At 43.7% G+C, this 17,549-nt stretch overlaps 1 protein-coding gene across 1 annotated transcript in view; it reads left to right on the top strand.

Annotated features, from left to right (window-relative positions):
• Positions 1-17,549, top strand: part of ADK (adenosine kinase) — a 126,263-nt gene that overhangs the window by 7,405 nt on the left and 101,309 nt on the right. The window contains exons 2-3 of the mRNA XM_015816460.1: positions 3,014-3,088; positions 12,087-12,140. Coding sequence (XP_015671946.1) covers positions 3,014-3,088; positions 12,087-12,140 — 129 coding nt within the window. The remainder of the gene's footprint in view (positions 1-3,013; positions 3,089-12,086; positions 12,141-17,549) is intronic.

Here is a 17,549-nt window from a genome sequence, read left to right as displayed (position 1 = left end):
CGCGTGGCGCCCCTGCCCGCCCCCCGCCGCCGCCGCCGCCGGAGCCCGCGCAAGTTCCCCGTTGCCTCCGCTCGGCATGCGGCGCCCGGGCGCTGCGGGGGAGGCAGAAGCGTCCGGGGGCTTCGGCGCGGGCGGGAGTCGCGGCGCCGGTTCTCCGCGGGGGGCCTGACCAAGCCCCCCACCCCGCCCCCCCAAAGGCTCCGGGGGGCTCTGCCCGGCGGGAGGAGCGGGGAAGGAGCGCGGGGGGGGTCTTCGGCATCTCCGGTGCTGGGGAGCCCCGCGGGGCCTGGGAGGCTGGCGGTCCGGCGCTGACCCGCAGGGAGCCCTCGGCCTCTGCCCAGCCGGCGTGGACCCAGCCCGGCCTGTGCTCAGGCTGGCGAAGGGAGCCCTTTCCGAGGGAAGCCTCCCAGGCCGGCGCGGTCGGGGCAACGGAGTCACCTGGAAGGGCCTGGAAGGGCTTGGGTTGGGTCTGGGTGACCGAAGCCACCAGCGCGGATCCCGCCTGGAACTTAGTTAGTCCTCCTGGAACTTGGTTAGTCCTCCGTTCCTTGGCAGATGCCGAGTGGGAGCCACGGCCGAGGGAGGCTCCCTCTGCTTTAACCAGGTGGGGCTTTGCTCCCACTGCCACGATATTGGATGTCTCAAAATAGTTTCTGTATTTAATGTTCTGCAAACATTGCAGGAGTTTGTAAGTAAGATTTGCAACATAGTTCTGAAATAACAGCTATTTCAGATCTCGGAGTAACCAATTATTTGCCCATAGGTCCGGTACGTTCAGGGCAGTTTAGCTGAAATGACAACAACTGGATCTGTGAACTCTTTTCAGTATAAACCACAGGAGCTTCGTGGCTGAACATTGATTTTCCGGTTTCCCAAGTTCATTTATTTACAGGACTTTATATATCACTCTAGTCAAAGCCAGCTCTGAGTAGTGAATGTACCCTATCTACATAAATAAAGCTGAAATCTGCCAGTAAATATTCTTGTCTTCCCAGAAGACTCTAATTTATTTAGCTAATGAGGAGTCTCAACTTTTTGAGAGCTGATTGCACTCCTCAAGGCCAGAGGAATTTTTTTTTGAAATTACTGGGGGGAAAACCTGTGGCATCACGTTTGCAAATGAACTCAGGCTTTTTATTTCCCAGTCTGGTGGAAAGCCTGAGTTCATTTGCAAACGTGATGCCACAGGTTTTCCCCCCAGTAATTTCACTGCAGCTCACAGCCTACGTCTTGAAATCTCTAGAATGGCCTCCTCTCATCTCCAGATCTGGGTGGTAGGCCTGGTGGTGAGCTTGCCTGGAAGGAGACACACGTGAGCCATGTGAACATTATTTTATAAACTTTGGACTAGCTTATGATGTGGAAGCAGCTATTTAAAAAAGTTACAGCTGTAATCATTTATTGTGATACACATTTCTGATGACACTGATAATTTCTCTGATCATATTTGCCTGTAGTGGATAAGATAAGTCAGACTTGTTCTTTACCAACTTGCATCATACCCCCCCTTTTTTAAAAAAAATTAATTTAAATTTTAAATTTTTAAATGTTATTTTTTTTTATTTTATTTTTTTACATTTTTAATGTCAGATTAAAAAAAAAATGACACAGGGCTTATTTGGCTGGTAAAATCCAGACTTTGGTTTCTGAACAGGGCCAGTGTGATTTCCTAAAATGTTGATTCAGTTGGAGAAAGAGACCTTTGGGTTCCATTTCAGAGGTCAAAGGTTTTGGGCTCCCTCTGAAAAAAGATTGTAATCTTTTATTAACTGGAGCCAAAATAAACCATTAAGAATATTTGCTTCCCCTCCCCTCCACTTTTCAGCTCTTAATTTTAGTATTAATTTATAAGATAGATGAATCATAAAACACATTTTGTACAGAAAGGTTATCATAAAAATTTTGTTGCATCTGCTTTATCCTGATGGAAATCGGTGGTCAGTGCAGACGGAGACTGTAAGTGAATTTTATCTAGCGAGAACAGTCAGCTCTACTTCTACCAAATAAATAAATAAATAAATACTAGAGAGAAAACCTGGAAAGCACGTGCTCTATCCACAGCTCCTTTTAAAAACTTGTTGCTTTGGGGACTTATCGCTAAGCTGTTAGGAATTTACTCAACATATCTATCTCAAGGCCAGAAAAAGCTAGTTTACAGGAATTGACCAACAAAACATTGATCAAATGTTTGCTTTCCAAGCAAACTGAGTGGATTTAAATGTTCCTCGGGCATCTACAGGAGGGCAGCCAGTGCCCACAAACTTGTTTTTTTTCCTTTTGGCTTTTGTTTTTTTTAAAAAAAAAAAAATTTGGATTACAGATAAAGCCGCTTGAGCTATCTTCATGACTTTTCAAGTGTATCTCTTGATAAAATAACATTTGAGGATTTCAAAAGCCACTTAGTTACTGTGAACTCTGCACCACGTGGGCTCTTTGCGCAAACACACAAAAAGGCTTAAAAACAAATCTCTGAAAGGTCTTGATTGATCTCTGTTTGATGGCGTGGTTTGGGTTATTAATTATCCTGACTTCATGGGGTGGGGGGGAGAGACAGAGACAGAGAGAGAGAGAGAGAGAAAAGGCTTTTGCAGTCTCCAAATGGTGCAAGTTTACGCAGGGAGTCCTCGATTTAGAACGACAACTGAGCCCAAAATTCCTGTTATTAAGTGAATTTTGCTCCATTTTATGACCTTTCTTGCCACAGTGGTGAAGAGAATAACTGCAGCTGTTAAGTGAATCTGGCTTCCCCATTGACTTTGCTTGTCAGAGGGTCACGAAAAGGGATCACGTGACCCTGGCAGGATGCTGCGACCGTCATAAATATGAGTCAGTTGCCAAGCATCTGAATTTTGATCACCTGACCCTGGGGGGGGATGCTGCAACGGATGAAAAACGCTCCTAAGTCCCTGTTTTCAGTGCCGTTGTAACTTCAAACGGTCACTAAGCGAACTGTTGTAAGTACTCTGCAGTCTGTAAAATGAAGTAACTTGAAGAACTTCTTTTTATCTTGCAGTGAAAATGTCCTCTTTGGGATGGGAAACCCCCTCCTCGACATCTGTGCCGTGGTGGACAAGGACTTCCTCGACAAGTAGGTCTTCAAGGGGCAGCACCTGGGGGGGGGTGACACGTCCGGTCTGCGCTCCTGCTCTGCTCTCCCTCTCCCTCCTCGGGGGCTGGACCCGGCTTGCTTTGTTGCAACCCAGTAACGAATTAAACGTGTACAATTTTGCTTAGATTTCTGTTTCTGTGCAGTATGCCAGAAGCGTCCTCTTGCTGAAGTCACCCAAAACTACGACGCAAAGGGTGTACACAATTGCGTAACTCAAGGACGTGAGAGAGAGAAGAGACCGGTCCAAAGTCACCTGGCCGGCTTCCGTGCCTCAGGCGGGATTAGGGACGGAGGTCTCCTTGAGACTTGGCTTCCGTGCCTAACGCAGGACTAGAACTCACCGTCTCCTGGTTCCTAGCCTGGTGCCTTAACCACTAGTCTAGGGGTCCCCAAACTTGGCAACCAGGCTGGTTGGGGAATTCTGGGAGTTGAAATCCACAAGTTTTAAAGTTGCCAAGTTTGGAGTCCCCTGTGCTGGACCAAGTCAGAATGTAACGTCAGTCGTGCTCTATAATGACACAGTTGGCATCTTGTCTTGTCTTTTGCACAATGGCATCGTAAGGCACATGTGATCCTTTGCCTTCTTGGCAAACCTCCAAGCATTAATGAATATAGAGGGAGAGCGAGGCGGCTCTGACGGGTAAAACACTCTGTGAATTTCTCTGGGCCTTCCTTGGCAGACAGAGCAGGTCTTCTTCCTGACTTCATTTTCTGAGTGTATCGTCTCTAGCCCTAAAGGTTTTGCTTCCCCCCCCCCCCTTGCAGGTACTTTATCAGTATATTCCTTTTGCCATGTAGAAAATGTAATTCTTTCTTAATCGTGATTTGTTCTCTGTTTTTTTTTTAAAAAAAACCTCCATTGGTTCCATTTTGATTCCAATATCATAAATATTCAATTTCAATATATATATATATATATATATATATATATATATATATATATATATATATATATATATATATATATATATATATATATATATATATATATACACATACATACATAATGGAAAACACTCTCATTGTTTCCTTTTGCATATTTGCTGACATCGGTTAGAATTTTATGTGACTCTTATTTTCCACGCTCAGTATTTTGGCCACTCTCAACATGTGTGAACTTTCAAATTAATCAGGATAGACAAATGTACCAAATATTTATTATTTCCATCGTTGCTATTCCAGTTGTTGCTTCTTTTTCAGTATTTCTAGATTTCAGAGGACTTGGCTAAAATGATAATTAAGGGCAGTAATATAATTTGTTTCAGTAACATATTCTCTGGTTTCTTGGTCTCTAGCTTTTCGTACGCCCATCGGGCTGCATCTTTAAAGAAACAGGTCCTAATGTGAAATAGTGTCATGAAGTAGCTGACCTAGATCTGTCTAAAATCTCACCCCTCTTGATTAAGGGGCTTTTTTAAAGAAGGCTCTCCTGTGTTCAGGACCTGTCAGGAATGGGAGAAGATAATTTCCTTTTACAAAATGAAACTGACCCCTTCCGTCCGTTTCGGTGTTTCATCACTGGAGTCCCAGAGGTGCTTTTTCCAAAAGGCAGCTGGACTTGATTTTTTCCTTGAAAATGTTTCGCTTCTCATCCAAGAAGCTTCTTCAGCCATTTGACCAGGAGGGTATAAGGTCTTCTGACTTGAGCAGAGGGTTGGACTAGAAGACCTTCAAGGTCCCTTCTAGCCCTAGGATTCTGTGTTCTATGAAGGGAGAGCTTCAAATACCAAAACTGAGATTTGCACCTCAGCAACAACATCTGCAGACTGCAAGGATCCTCATTTCTCCCCTAAACCTTTGGGAACCTTGAATTGTGGGGCCGGCCCATTTTTGGTTTCCAAAGTGGCCCACCCTTCGACCTGGACGCGTTTCTTGAGGTAAATCTGCAGGCTGCTTAAGGGGTTCTCCGTTCACTTCTTGACAGCTTAGGGTGAGGCTTTTACTAGCAGAAATGAAACTTCTAGACTTTGTTGTCTCTGTTCAGCCTGGAATTTTTGACCTGATGCTTTAAATACATTTGTGGTTAGGGAAAAACCATCGTGGGAGGAGATGACAGGCCTCTCTCTCAACATTTCCTCAGAAGCAGGAGAACCACCACCTCCCTTGTTTACTGCTTCCACTGCCCACTCCTTACCCACAAGGTAAAGCTGGGAGGGTGTTTTGAGACCCTTGAGTCAGAAGAGGAATCCGGTTCTTTGCCAGCCTGAGGGCGGCTGTGGGACGTCCGTGGGAGAGGGAGAATCGGTGGACGTGAGAAGAGGCAGCCCAGGTCCAAATGTGGGGCTGTGACTGGGAAGGAAGCGTTCCAGACTTGCAGGTGCGGCCTGAGGCTGTCGGGGCTCCCTCCCAAGACCCTCGGGGAAGGTCTCCGCTGGCCTCTGTGATACGCAAGCGACAATTAGAGACTCTGGACAGACATCCGGGTAAACGAAGCGCCAGCTGTTTCCACCCTGAAGTTGTTGGCTGGATGGTGGGGCAAATGATGGCTTGGTCTCCCTTGTGGTGACGACCCAGCCTTGAAGGGTGGTGCTTCTCTATGGTCTTCTGCCAGACGTTGGGGAGGCCTTCCCTGTCGCATCCCTCTTCCTCCTTCTGCTGGGATGGGATGGCTGGAAGATACCAAAAAAAAGGATGCCATCACTTTTACCAGGAGGCCCCTGTGACTCGGGACAAGTAGAGGCCGTTGAGCTCCTCCTTTTTGCACTGCCGGTTTCACACACAGCGTCTTGAAAGGCCCCACTCCTGGCTGGCAGAACGGGATGTCATGAGCAGCCGTGCAAGTCCTTCTTACTTTCTGATACCAATCCTGGAACAACCTGAGGTTGCCAGGCTGCGGGCAGCGGCCTGGAAAATGAGAGAGAGAATAATGAAGAGCAATTCAACTTGTCTGAGCAGGGAATGGCTCTGCCTGACCGCTGCACACCGGCCGTTCGGTTTTTTGTGCCAGCTATTGTACGGTCCCTTCCTCAGATTTGTCAAGGACTCCATAATTCTAGATTTTAAGCTTGTTTTAACCAATCATAATGATGCCTCCTCACATTTTTTATGTATTGCTCCTCCTTATATAGTATTGAATGTTCTGGATATTCAAAAAGTATTTTCTCCTGCTTTTTCTTTCTGCTGGTTAATGACAGCAATAAAGTTATTTTGAATTTGGGGCTATCAACTGTTCTCTTGTTTTCATGCCAGCTGAATGTTTATTGCTTCTTCTACTTGGCAGAGGCAGCCCCGTTTTTAGCATTAATGTTATTAAATTTTAGGAGGTGAATTTTTGAATTTCTTTAGAAGGTTCAGATGCTGTAGGTTGACGTGCATGACTTGCTTTAGCTTGAAAGAGCAATGACTTGTGGAGCCTTGCAGGGTTTCCATGGGTTCAACAACACAGGATTTTATGAGTATGAGCATGTCCCGAAGAATATTTTATTTCTTATTAGCCCGATCCTGTAAGTCAGCTCAGGCCAATTTACTCCCTGGCTGGGTGATGAATTGCTAGATGTGTTCTCCTGCAACATTTAAATAGTGAAAAGCTCTGCATTGTGCTTTTAAGACGTAGAAACTGCTTACATTTCTCTTATATGTCCTGCGAAGTTAATCCCTCTTATAACAAATTTCATTGTAAATGCCAAGTCCAGTTGTTTTACTTGTTTGCGAAGTGGAACATGAAAATTTGCCAACTAAAAGAAATGCTGATCTTTAATTATAGCAGAATTTTTGCCACATAATTGTGTGTGTTTAATCCAGAAGGTTCCCTCTGTTCTGCTTCTCTCTCGCTGAATCAACCATTTGCACCTCTCTGAGGTCTGTGAATCAGGTGGGGGGGGCTTTGGGGATGGCTCACACTGAGGTTGGGTTTTCTGAGTGACTGTCGGTGGCCCCCCCGGGGGCTTCTCCTGCTGTTCTTGCCCATTTTCCCAATTGGTTGCTGCTTTTGAAGCTCTTTTATCTCAGGGAAAAGAATTTAGAATTTGCAATTCATTTTACTTTGTTTCTTCCTTCCTCTCCGGTGGTGGTCCCCAACCTTCCTGGCTCCACGGACTGGCAGCAGCAGTGGGGGTGGGGGGGGTTTTACATGCGCAACCTAGCTCACGGGCGGCATGGGCACTTGCCTGCCACTTACGTGGTCCGGTTTCCAACGGGCTGCAGACTGATCCCATTGCACAGCCCGGGAATTGGGGGACCCCTGCCTTTCGGTCCCAAGTTAACAGCTTAGAAGTCATTAATTGTTCATTCTCTCTTGCACTGTAACACAATTTTTAAATTATATAGCACCTATTCCATTCTATTCCATTCCATTCCATTCCATCCTTATCCTATCCTATCCTTTTCTATCCTATTCTATTCCATTCCATTCCATTCCATTCCATTCTTGTACATCTCTGTCTGGGTTGCTCCTTGGAATTGTGGCAGGTTAAGCTGATATTAACTACCGATTATTTTCTGGCATTGACACTTGATTAATGTTTGATTATAAAATTTCATACAATCTTAATTGGTCTGTTCCTTCTTTCAGTTCAGGATGTATTTCATCTTGAAGCTCATCTCGAATATAATAAAATTATATTGCATTTTTAGGGCTGTTTTGTATCTTTGCTCTGTAAACAGCTTCACTTCAGCAGGAGGATACACAGCGTTTTGCTAGCTGCTCTGCTTCCCTAATAGGATATACATCAATTGCAGGACAGAAATGAAAATAGGAAACTGAGAATTGGATTAGGAAGGCCACAAAGAAGAGGGAGTCCACCGATTCTCCAAAGCAACCGAGGGCAGGACAAGAAGCAACGGATGGAAACTAACCAAGGAGAGAAGCAACCTAGAACTAAGGAGAAACTTCCTGACAGTGAGAACAATTAATCAGTAGAACAGAAGTTGCCTTCAGAAATCGTGGGTGCTCCATCACTGGAAGTTTTTAAGAAGAGACTAGACAGTCACTTGTCTGAAATAGTATAGGGTCTCCTGCTCAAGCAGGGGGTTGGACTAGAAGATCTCCAAGGTCCCTTCCATCTCTATTCTGATTGATTGAGGCTTGTTGAAGCTCTGGGGAGGAGGGGGGGGCTTTGGTTCTATCTGTCAGCTTTGTGATGTAAAGGGGATATCAAAAGCAACATTTTTATCTTAGGAGAGAAGCATTTATGTGTCCAAAATGATTAAAATGGAGTAAAAAAAATTCAGATCAACTCTTTGTGACTGTAGACTCCTAAACTGAGCAGGGACAAAGAATACTTCAAAGATCCAGCAAATCTTTCCTGAGTCTGTCACCCTAAACGCCTCTTAATTTAAGGACGCCTCTGTCTGTCCGAAGTGGCTGTTTATTTAACTAGCTTCCTTTGATACCAAAAAGTCTCCCATAATTAAAGGGTTAGACTTTGTCGTTTGGGAAGGTCTGGCTGGAGTTGGGGTGAGGAGCTGTGCTGACTAATAACCCATTTGGCTCCTTCATCTTAGGAAATTAAACAGAAAAACAAGTTGAAACAATTTTGGAGTTAGTCATAACAGAGACTTTCACATTAAAGAAATTTTCTACCTGAGCAGCTGAGAAATTCTAGCTGTTTTCTTCCTATTTGGCACGGTTGCCAGAAAATGCAACATTTTCACCATCATTTGAATTGAGGGGGGGGACTTCTGGGGAAGAGATGCCAGGCCGAGTAACGCCTGTCCCTGAAGAGCAGAGATGGTGGGACTGGACGGGGCCTTTCCCAATTCCTCATGGAGCCAGGACCTGAGGCTTCCCATAAGTGCGGTTGTGTCTATGTCGGCTGCAGTGTCCTGGGATCCCCGTTTATGACCTTCCCAGCCGGCTTCTGACGAGAAGGGTCAACGGGGGAAGCCGGTTTGCTTAATGATTGTATGACTCATTAAACAACTGCAGTGATTTGCTTAACAACTGTGGCAAAATGAGAGTAAAACCGGGTGCCACTTATTTAACAACCACTTTGCTTAGCCGTGGAAATTCTGGTCCCAGCTGTTGTCATAATAATGGTGGTCATAATAACCGAGGACTAATTGTACTTCGCACCTAGTGTTTTGTGGAGCTCTCCTGTTGTCAGAATGTCCCTCCTAAGCCTAGCTGTGAAGGAGGGCGCCAAAGGGTTAATTCCATAAGAAAACCCGTTCTTCCCATTTACTCCTCCAGTTGATTTATGTCCCACTTTTGCTCCTGAGATCCCTTCCTCCAGTTTTATCCCTGCAGCTGTTCTGGGAAATAAGTTAAGCTAAGACAGGGGTCTTCAAACTTGGCCCTTTGATGACTTGTGGACTTCAGCTCCCAGAATTCCTCACTGCCTGGCTGAGGAATTCTGGGAGTTGAAGTCCGCAAGTCATACAAGGGCCGGGTTTGAAGACCCCTGAGCTAAGAGATGCCCACTGACCACAGATGCTTCCGGATGTTTCTTGACGGTGAGGCGTTTGAATCCGAGTCCCAGTCTAGCAAAACCTGAACTAAAATTGGTACGTTGGATGCAGCTCCTGTCACTCGGAGGAACCCAAAACCCGCTCTTGCTATTTGCATCTACTTAGGCTAATAATAGTAATAATAACTCTCTGTCTTGCTGCATATAGAATTACTCAACGTGGCTGATTACATAAATGAATACATAAAATGAAAATGATAGCAACAATAACGTGAGGCTGATTATAGTCAGCTTAACACTTTAATATCTTGGCAGGGGTTTCCCCCCCTTTTTTTTCTTGGCCGGTTTCCTAAATATAGAGAGTGTTGAGGTGAGTATCTCCCGAATCCACACCTCCGGTTGGGAGGGCTTTCCTCAGCTGGGGGGGGGGGCTCCTTTCACGCTGGAGGGCTGGAACATTTGGCAGCCGAGGGGACCCTCCTGTTCGCCCACATTACCTGGGCAAGTTTACAGTAGGAGAGGGAGGGAGATTCCCAGGCAGTTGAGCAACGCCAGAGCAGAGCAGGCTCCCTGGGGGGGTGGACGGGGTTCAGGGTGTGCGTCACCCCAAGGCCCCCCTCTGAAACCGAGAAGGCAGGATCGATCCTAAGGCTGATGGCTGAAGGCATCGGAGGTCTCCGCGGTGCAGCCATTAATCAGCTTTGGCTCTCCTTGCTTTCTCAGTCGCTTTTAATCATTTAAACCTATTATTTTGGTGTTACATTCAAAAGCTCTTTCTGCAGCTTAAAATTTTGTCCAAATGCACCATGAGGGCGAGGCTGCCAGACAGAAGAGATTATTTGGCTCAGATGTTTATCTGTACAAAGACGAGTTGAGTTATAAACAAGAACAAGATGGACGTCTCCTGGATGAGCTGGTAGGAAGATCTGCATCTCACCGGAAGCCGCCTTTATAAATTATGCTGCCTAATGCGACTTTTAATTCCTCATTGTTGTCCTAATCGAATAAAACTCTTTGAGTAGGTCCTGCAGAGCAGTGCTAGCGCCAGATTACATTTGTGTATTTAAACAGTATTTGTTGGGTCCAGATCTGACCTAATGCTCGAACGATGAATAGCCCAGTTCCTTAAAAGCAAGCACTTGGAGACAACGAGAACAAAGAAATCTTATGATTGACATGAGCTACAAATCACTTGGATTTTTGTGATGCCGAATTTTTCTTACTTTGAGTTCTGATCGTACAAGGACAATTGTTGTATGGATCAGTGGTCCCGTTTATCAGAAAAGGGGGGAAAATGGGAGGCTGCTAGGCTAAGTTTGCTTACACAGGTGGTCCTCGACTTAACGACCACAATAAAACCCAAAATTGATGTTGCTAAGTGGGAAATGTGCTACGTGCATTTTCCCCCATTTTCTGACTTTTCTCACCACGGTTGTTAAGTGAATCACTGCAGCCATTAAATGAGTAACCCGGTTGTTAAGTGAATCTGGCTTCCCCATTGACTTTGCTTGTCAGAGGGTCGCAAAAGGGGAGCACGTGACCCTGGCGGGACGCTGTGACCACCATAAATGGGAGTCAGTTGCCAAGCGTCTGAATATAAATCACATGACTAGGGGGATGCTGCAACGGTCGTAAGTGTGAGGAACAGTCATAAGTCATTTTTCTCAGTGCCATTGTGACTTCAAACGGTCACTAGATGAACAGGTTGAGGGCTGCCTCTGGTAACAGATTGTGACCGATTCCCCACTTGAAGAATCAGGTAAAAGCTAATGCAGGTTCTAAAAATACCAAAGAATCTATTTAGAAAAACCCTGAAATGATTGAACTCTACAAATGTAGAGTGTTAAAAATCTAGCATTCATCCTGACAGTTTGGAGAAGGTGGTGGAAAGTTTTGTGACTATTTTTCCACATCTTATGCATCTTGATCAGAAATTCTTCATAATTGGGTAATTATGCATTATTATAATGTTTTCTCGGGGAAAGGTTAGTTCCCTTCAACAACATTTTCTCAAGGATTTTCAATTCATCCCATATTAATATGAATTACTTATCATCTGTGGTACCATTATCTGCAAATGTAACATAAAACAAGTGTAACATACAGTAAGGTCTTTATATGTTTCTGCATAGTATGTTTAAATATGTGTTACGTATGTGCACACTTTGAGAGCAAGCTTTCATTTTTAATGTCTGCCATTGTGCCCACACTAAAATATGACAATAAAGGCTATCTATCTATCTATCTATCTATCTATCTATCTATCTATCTATCTATCTATCTATCTATCTATCTATCTATCTATCTATCTATCTATCTATCTATCTATCTATCTATCTTCTAGTATTTTTGTTCTGTGCGGATGAAAGATGTGGGATCTCCTTGCAAACTGAAAACAAGGAATTACGATGGTTCTTGTTCAGTTTATTTTGCTTTTGAACATTTTTTTGTTTATTATTTTAAAATAACTTGTTTAGGATCATAGACGTATCTAAAATACGTGATAATGTATCAAATAAGAAAATAAAAGCAATGTTGACTAACTGTCAAGATCTTATAACAATATGGAAAACTGCTTCTGTGTTCATTTCTTTTCCATTAACTAGGTTTTTTCCCCCCTATATTTTCAGATACGGGTTGAAACCAAATGACCAGATCTTGGCAGAGGAGAAACATAAAAAGCTGTAAGAAATTCAATATTACTTCTTAAGCCTGATTTTCTACTAATTTAATAGGAAGTGTTCTGTTTTCACTGTTTACTTATAGTAGCTTTAATCTATTTTTCCTTAAAATTAACACAAATATGTTTGTATTAAAAATAATACAAATGTTTTCCTCCCTCCCTCCCTCCCTCCCTCCCTCCCTCCATCCATCCATCCATCCCTCCATCCCTCCGAGCATTGGAAGAACTACATTGGAGAACTTCTAGAAATTCATTAAATGAATTTTGCCCCATTTTTATGAACATTCTTGCCACAGTTGTTAAGTGAATCATTGCAGTTGTTAAGTTAGTAACACGGTCGTTAAGTGAATCTGGCTTCCCCCATTGACTTTGCTTGTGAGAAGGTGGCAAAAAAGTGACCACGTGACCCTGGGAGGCACTGCGACCGCCATAAACATGAACCGGATGTCCAGCATCTCAGCTTTGATCACGTGTCCCTGGGGATGCTACAAAGGTCATAAGTGTGAAACACGGTCTTAAGTCACTTTTTTCAGTGCTGTTGTAACTTCAAACAGACACTAAATGAACTGTTGTAAGGCAAGGACTCTCTGTGTTGTAGAATATAGTTCTGTTCCTAAAGCTGACTCTCTCTACTTTCAGCTACTTTCAGTAGTTGTATCTGGCCGCATACGTGTGAACGGTGCTGTTTGGCAGGAATAAACGTGTTCACCTGTCCCGGGAGTCTATTTTCCCCCCCCCCCCCAAAAAAGAAGAAGAAGTAGCCCTGTGTTGCAGTGACTCCACGTTCTCCACAGTTAAATGTTTATATAAATGAAATAATTGCTTTTTATCGCCTCTGAAATCTTGGTTTGGGTTGCTTTGTTGCAGAAACCTTTTCCTGCTCCATGAATTATGCAGGGCCGCTTAGTCTGTGCCAGGGTATATTACCCGTGGCAAATGGACGTAAGATTATTATCTCCTGGTCAAAATGACATGTATAAATGGTAGACTGAAAGTGATTTCACAGTCGGCCTTTCTTTTAAACTCTTAGATGTTTCTTATTTTGAACGACAGCTTTCTCTCTCGAATTAAAAGAGTCTTCTAAGGTCTTTTTCTTTCTTTTACCTCCTAGCCTAATCTACAGAGCTGGGATCTCAGGGTGGTCTTCAGTCCCAGTGTTAATTAGTCCCCTCCCTCTTCAGCTTTTTCAACAATCCAGTCCCCCCTCATAGATACAGGCATCCCCGATATAATGGCAAATGACGGGAAAGATCTCCAAACTGGGATTGGCCACGTCGCACAGAGGTGTTGAAAGTTGGTCAGAATGCAATTTTAATAATAATGACATAACACGTTATTCATTATTATATATTATAAATCACACTATCACCAAAATGTGCCAGTAATGAAAAATTGGTGGGAACACCAGCCAAAGAACAGGCCGCAAGGATTTCACCTGTTGCGTACATGATAGTAGCGGTAGAATTTGATAGAATCTCCCCTCAGAAACTATGCTGGCATCTTTAAAGTTCTGAAAACATGTACAATGTGGAAAAATATATTGAAAGCAATATAGTCTTATGGATGGTCTACATTAACTCTGTTGGAGAAGATGGATAGATTATATTGAGAGCAAATATGGAACTAAAAAGTTTCATTTGTTTTTTGAGTAAACCTTAGAGTGTTAATGTAGTTTATTATTATTTATAATTAGTAATAAGATGTTATAATTGTTGTGTTTAATATGTTTGTTTAAAAGAGAGTTAAAGGATGTTATAGATTTGTTAATCTAATAGTGATTAATGTTAGACATCGAGTATGGTTATTGTATTGTTAACCCTGTGATTGACTCTGGGAAGTCGGGGGGGAAGGAGGGGGGAGGGGAAGGTGGGGTTTGGGGAGGGAGGGAGATATATTGTAAAACTTTTATAAAATTTTCAATTAAAAAAAAAAAACTCTGTTGCATTTGGAATGAAGCTGGAGGTGTCAGCCAAAGAATCGTCCCAGGGAATCCACCCTCCAGGACAGGGGTCTGCAACCTTGACGACGTTAAGACTTGTGGACTTCAGCTCCCAGAATTCCTCAGCCAGCGGGGAGCTGAAGACCACAAGTCTTAAAATTTGTCAAGGTTGCGGACCTCTGCTCTAGGATAATGGTGGGCAAATACGTCCCTTTTACAACCTGAGGACTTCAACTCCCAGAATTCCTGAGTCAGCCATGCTGACCACAGGAATTCTGGGAGTTGAAGTCCATAGGTCATAAAGGGGCCATAATTGCCCAGCCCTGCCCTGGGGTTCTCTCCACTGCTCCCCAGAGTGATTCAGATCAAGGGCATGCGTGGAGCAGATAAATTATTATCATAATCATTAAATGATCACATGGCATTTTTGCATAGCTTCTGATGCATCAGAACTTCAAAATATTGATTAATCTGGATCTTGCTATCTTTCAGTGAGATACATTTTATAATAATCAATACTCCTTGAAGATGTATTTTCACTGAAGGTCAGCCAAGCTCCCCCCCACCCCCGTAAATGATGTGATTTCCTATTTAAAAATGGTTCTATATAAATGGATGAATGATGAATGATCCATTTCAGCCCCAGGTGTGATCACCCTGATAACATCTCAAATGGAATCTTGCTTTATTATGATTTTTAAGTCAACAGGAACAAACTAGTCCGCTCTTCTGAAATATTTTTTTTAAAAACAAACTCCTTGCTGCTTCTATTTTAAGATAATTTACATGAGGATATCAACACATTGCCTTTCTGCAATAAATGTCCAAAGATTTAAAGTGTTTGCATTTTGTTGTAACACATTGCTGGACAGTCCATTCCATTTTTTTTTATTCTACTGGGATTTTAAAAAACAAAAATAGACTTTAGAACAGAATAGGGCTGGAAGGGACCTTGGAGGCCTTCTCTCTCGTCCAGCCCCCTCCTGGCTCAAGCAGAAGAACCTATACCGTCTCAGATAGGTGAATGATAAGATTAAAGCCACAGTTCGATTTAGGAATTAAGACTTTTAATTATGAACTTGAAAAACTCAGCTTCACATTTTGCTTTCTGCCTCAATACATTATTAAGTGTTTCTTCCTATTTTCTACAGAAAAAGCGAGCCTTGTAGTTTTTCAGAGGCAATCCATGGTATGTTCGCAGTGCACATTTGCAGCTATTCAGAAAAAAAGCACAACAAACTTGTTTGGGAATTGAATGTTTTAGGGAATAAGAAGTATGGGGTGAATATTGTTTGGGGTAGATTCTGGGACAGTTTTTTTTAAATCTCCCAGAGAGAAGACTTTTGCAATGTTTCTGTGAAGAAATGGAAATGTTATGTTGCATGGTAGAGAAACATATTTCTTTTTGAGAAGTTGGTGTGGCTGACAGATGGGAAATATAAATATTTACGTGAACTGGGGTTTGTCTCCCTCTGAAGTATTTACTTAAAATTGCAGTTTGCCTTCTTCTGTTTTGAGGTATCCCTGCGCCATAAACGTTGCTTGCCTTCCGTGACCCACTAGGCAAAACATCTGGCTAGAAAGGGCTCTTTTCTGTGTTGTTATTCGTTGCTTCTGAGGCTGTTCCTCCGTAAAGACGTCGTTCTGGGTGAAGGATGGGTGAAGGATGGGCGGATGGAGAGGAGCTGCCGAGAGCCAGCGTGGCCCGGTGGGGGTGCAGGCCTCAGACTACAAAACAGGATTTGGGATTGTGGCATTTGGACTGCCAGCCGGTGTTTGCGGAGCCTGTTTTTTAATGGATGTTTGTCCCATGTAGAATTGGGTCCAATGGTCGCGGTTGATTTTGTAGATGAACTGGACTGAAGTCTAATTATTGAGGTCTCCGAAGGATAGATTTTTCTTTCTTTTCCCTTTAAATTCCTGTTTATGGTAACTGACAGTAATATAATAAATAAAAATTTAAGAAATAAAACGCAACAGTCTGAAAGAGAAAACAACGGCATCCATTGCGTGGTGCTGTACTGTAGTCAAATATTAAGACTGCCAACTAAAGCAGGGCCCTCAAAATGTAGGTGGTAAGATCTTCTGGTCCAACGTCCTGCCAAGGGCAGAAATTCTCATGCCGTCCTGGATAGCAGCTGCCCAGTCTTTGCGTGGAAAACTTCTGTGACTGAGCTTCCATAACTCCAGGAGGGAGGCTATTCCACACTTAGTAGCTCTCCCAGTGAGGCAGTTACTCCTTATTTTGAGTGTGGGTCTTGTTCTATAGAGTTTCTGCCCACCGGCTCTTGTCCTCTTCCCTATGGCCTAGTCTGCCCTTCCTCCTTTTCCAGGGGACTGTCATTGTTTGCCATTGACCTTTAAGTGCCTGAGAAACAGGACAGCTTCTACTCTGATAGATCCCTAACTAACGGAATTCAGCATTCGCATTGAGGACCTACATCTACGTAGACTCCTCTTCCTAAGCTCTGCCCAGCTTATCTGTATCCCAACACCAGCAAACCTGTGGCAGTTATCTGTGTTAAACAGCTTACCTCCTGCTGCCCATCCCTCAGAGGGACCCTGTTTGCCCTTCCAAATCAGCAAGACCCAACTGTACAGTGGCTTCATAACTAATGATGACAGATGCTTTTCCATGTCCTTGTCTCAACTTTAATCAAGCCTACTTTAATGTGGAACATTGGCCTATGGCAGCTTGCTCAAAAGCCTACGTGGTGTCGAAAACTTTATGGCCCATTTATGACCATTTGTGATTGCCAATACAGTCAGTGCCCCTTGCAGAGAAGAGAGATTGGAGAGGAAGGGATTGCAAGAGAGTAAGTTGTTTGCTCTTCTGCAGACTGAAAGCAATGCAGTCAGGCAGGGAGCCGTGAGCCATGCAAACACTCTGAAATCTCTTTTTTTCCAGGCTCTCAGCTCTGTGAGAGGGGGTGAGGAGAAAAAAGCAAGCAAACTCTCTTTTGCCTGACGCTGCTGGTGCAGTTGCGTTGCTTTTGATGTGTAGAAGGCAGCAAGCAGGCATGGGAGCTTTCCAAAGGGTGGGGGATAGTTAGAAGACAAAGAGAATTGAAAAACTGACTAGTCTTGCCTCCTTCCAGCTAGAAAGCACAGTTGTCTCCATGTGATTTCCCACCAAGTGGCAGAACTGCCTGTCCCAGTTAGCCATTTAGTGAGGATTACCTGTAGATTGAACATCAGGTGGACCAAAACTAGTACAAAAGCTTACTTGACATCTTAGAAGAAATGCTGTAGCGCCTCGGCCTCAAATGTCTTAATTGTAGCAGCTGTCTATTTGGCTCCTCCAGTATGTAGAAAAAAGGATATAGTCGCTGATCTGCTCCTTTTGAGTATTTTGGCAGCCGAGGTCCCTGCGCATCAGACTTGCCCAACGTTTCAATATTTATTTAGTGCAGGCCGCCTGCTTGGGCCCCTGTCCAGTGGAGCGCTGGCTTAGTTTTTAGCGTAGCATGG

Source organism: Protobothrops mucrosquamatus, unplaced genomic scaffold (genome assembly GCF_001527695.2).
Source record: "Protobothrops mucrosquamatus isolate PMUCROS unplaced genomic scaffold, P.Mucros_1.0 scaffold454, whole genome shotgun sequence".
In the NCBI taxonomy this organism is placed as follows: Eukaryota; Metazoa; Chordata; class Lepidosauria; order Squamata; family Viperidae; genus Protobothrops; species Protobothrops mucrosquamatus.
Note: the sequence above shows the minus strand (reverse complement) of the source record. Positions and strands in the feature narration are given on the sequence as shown.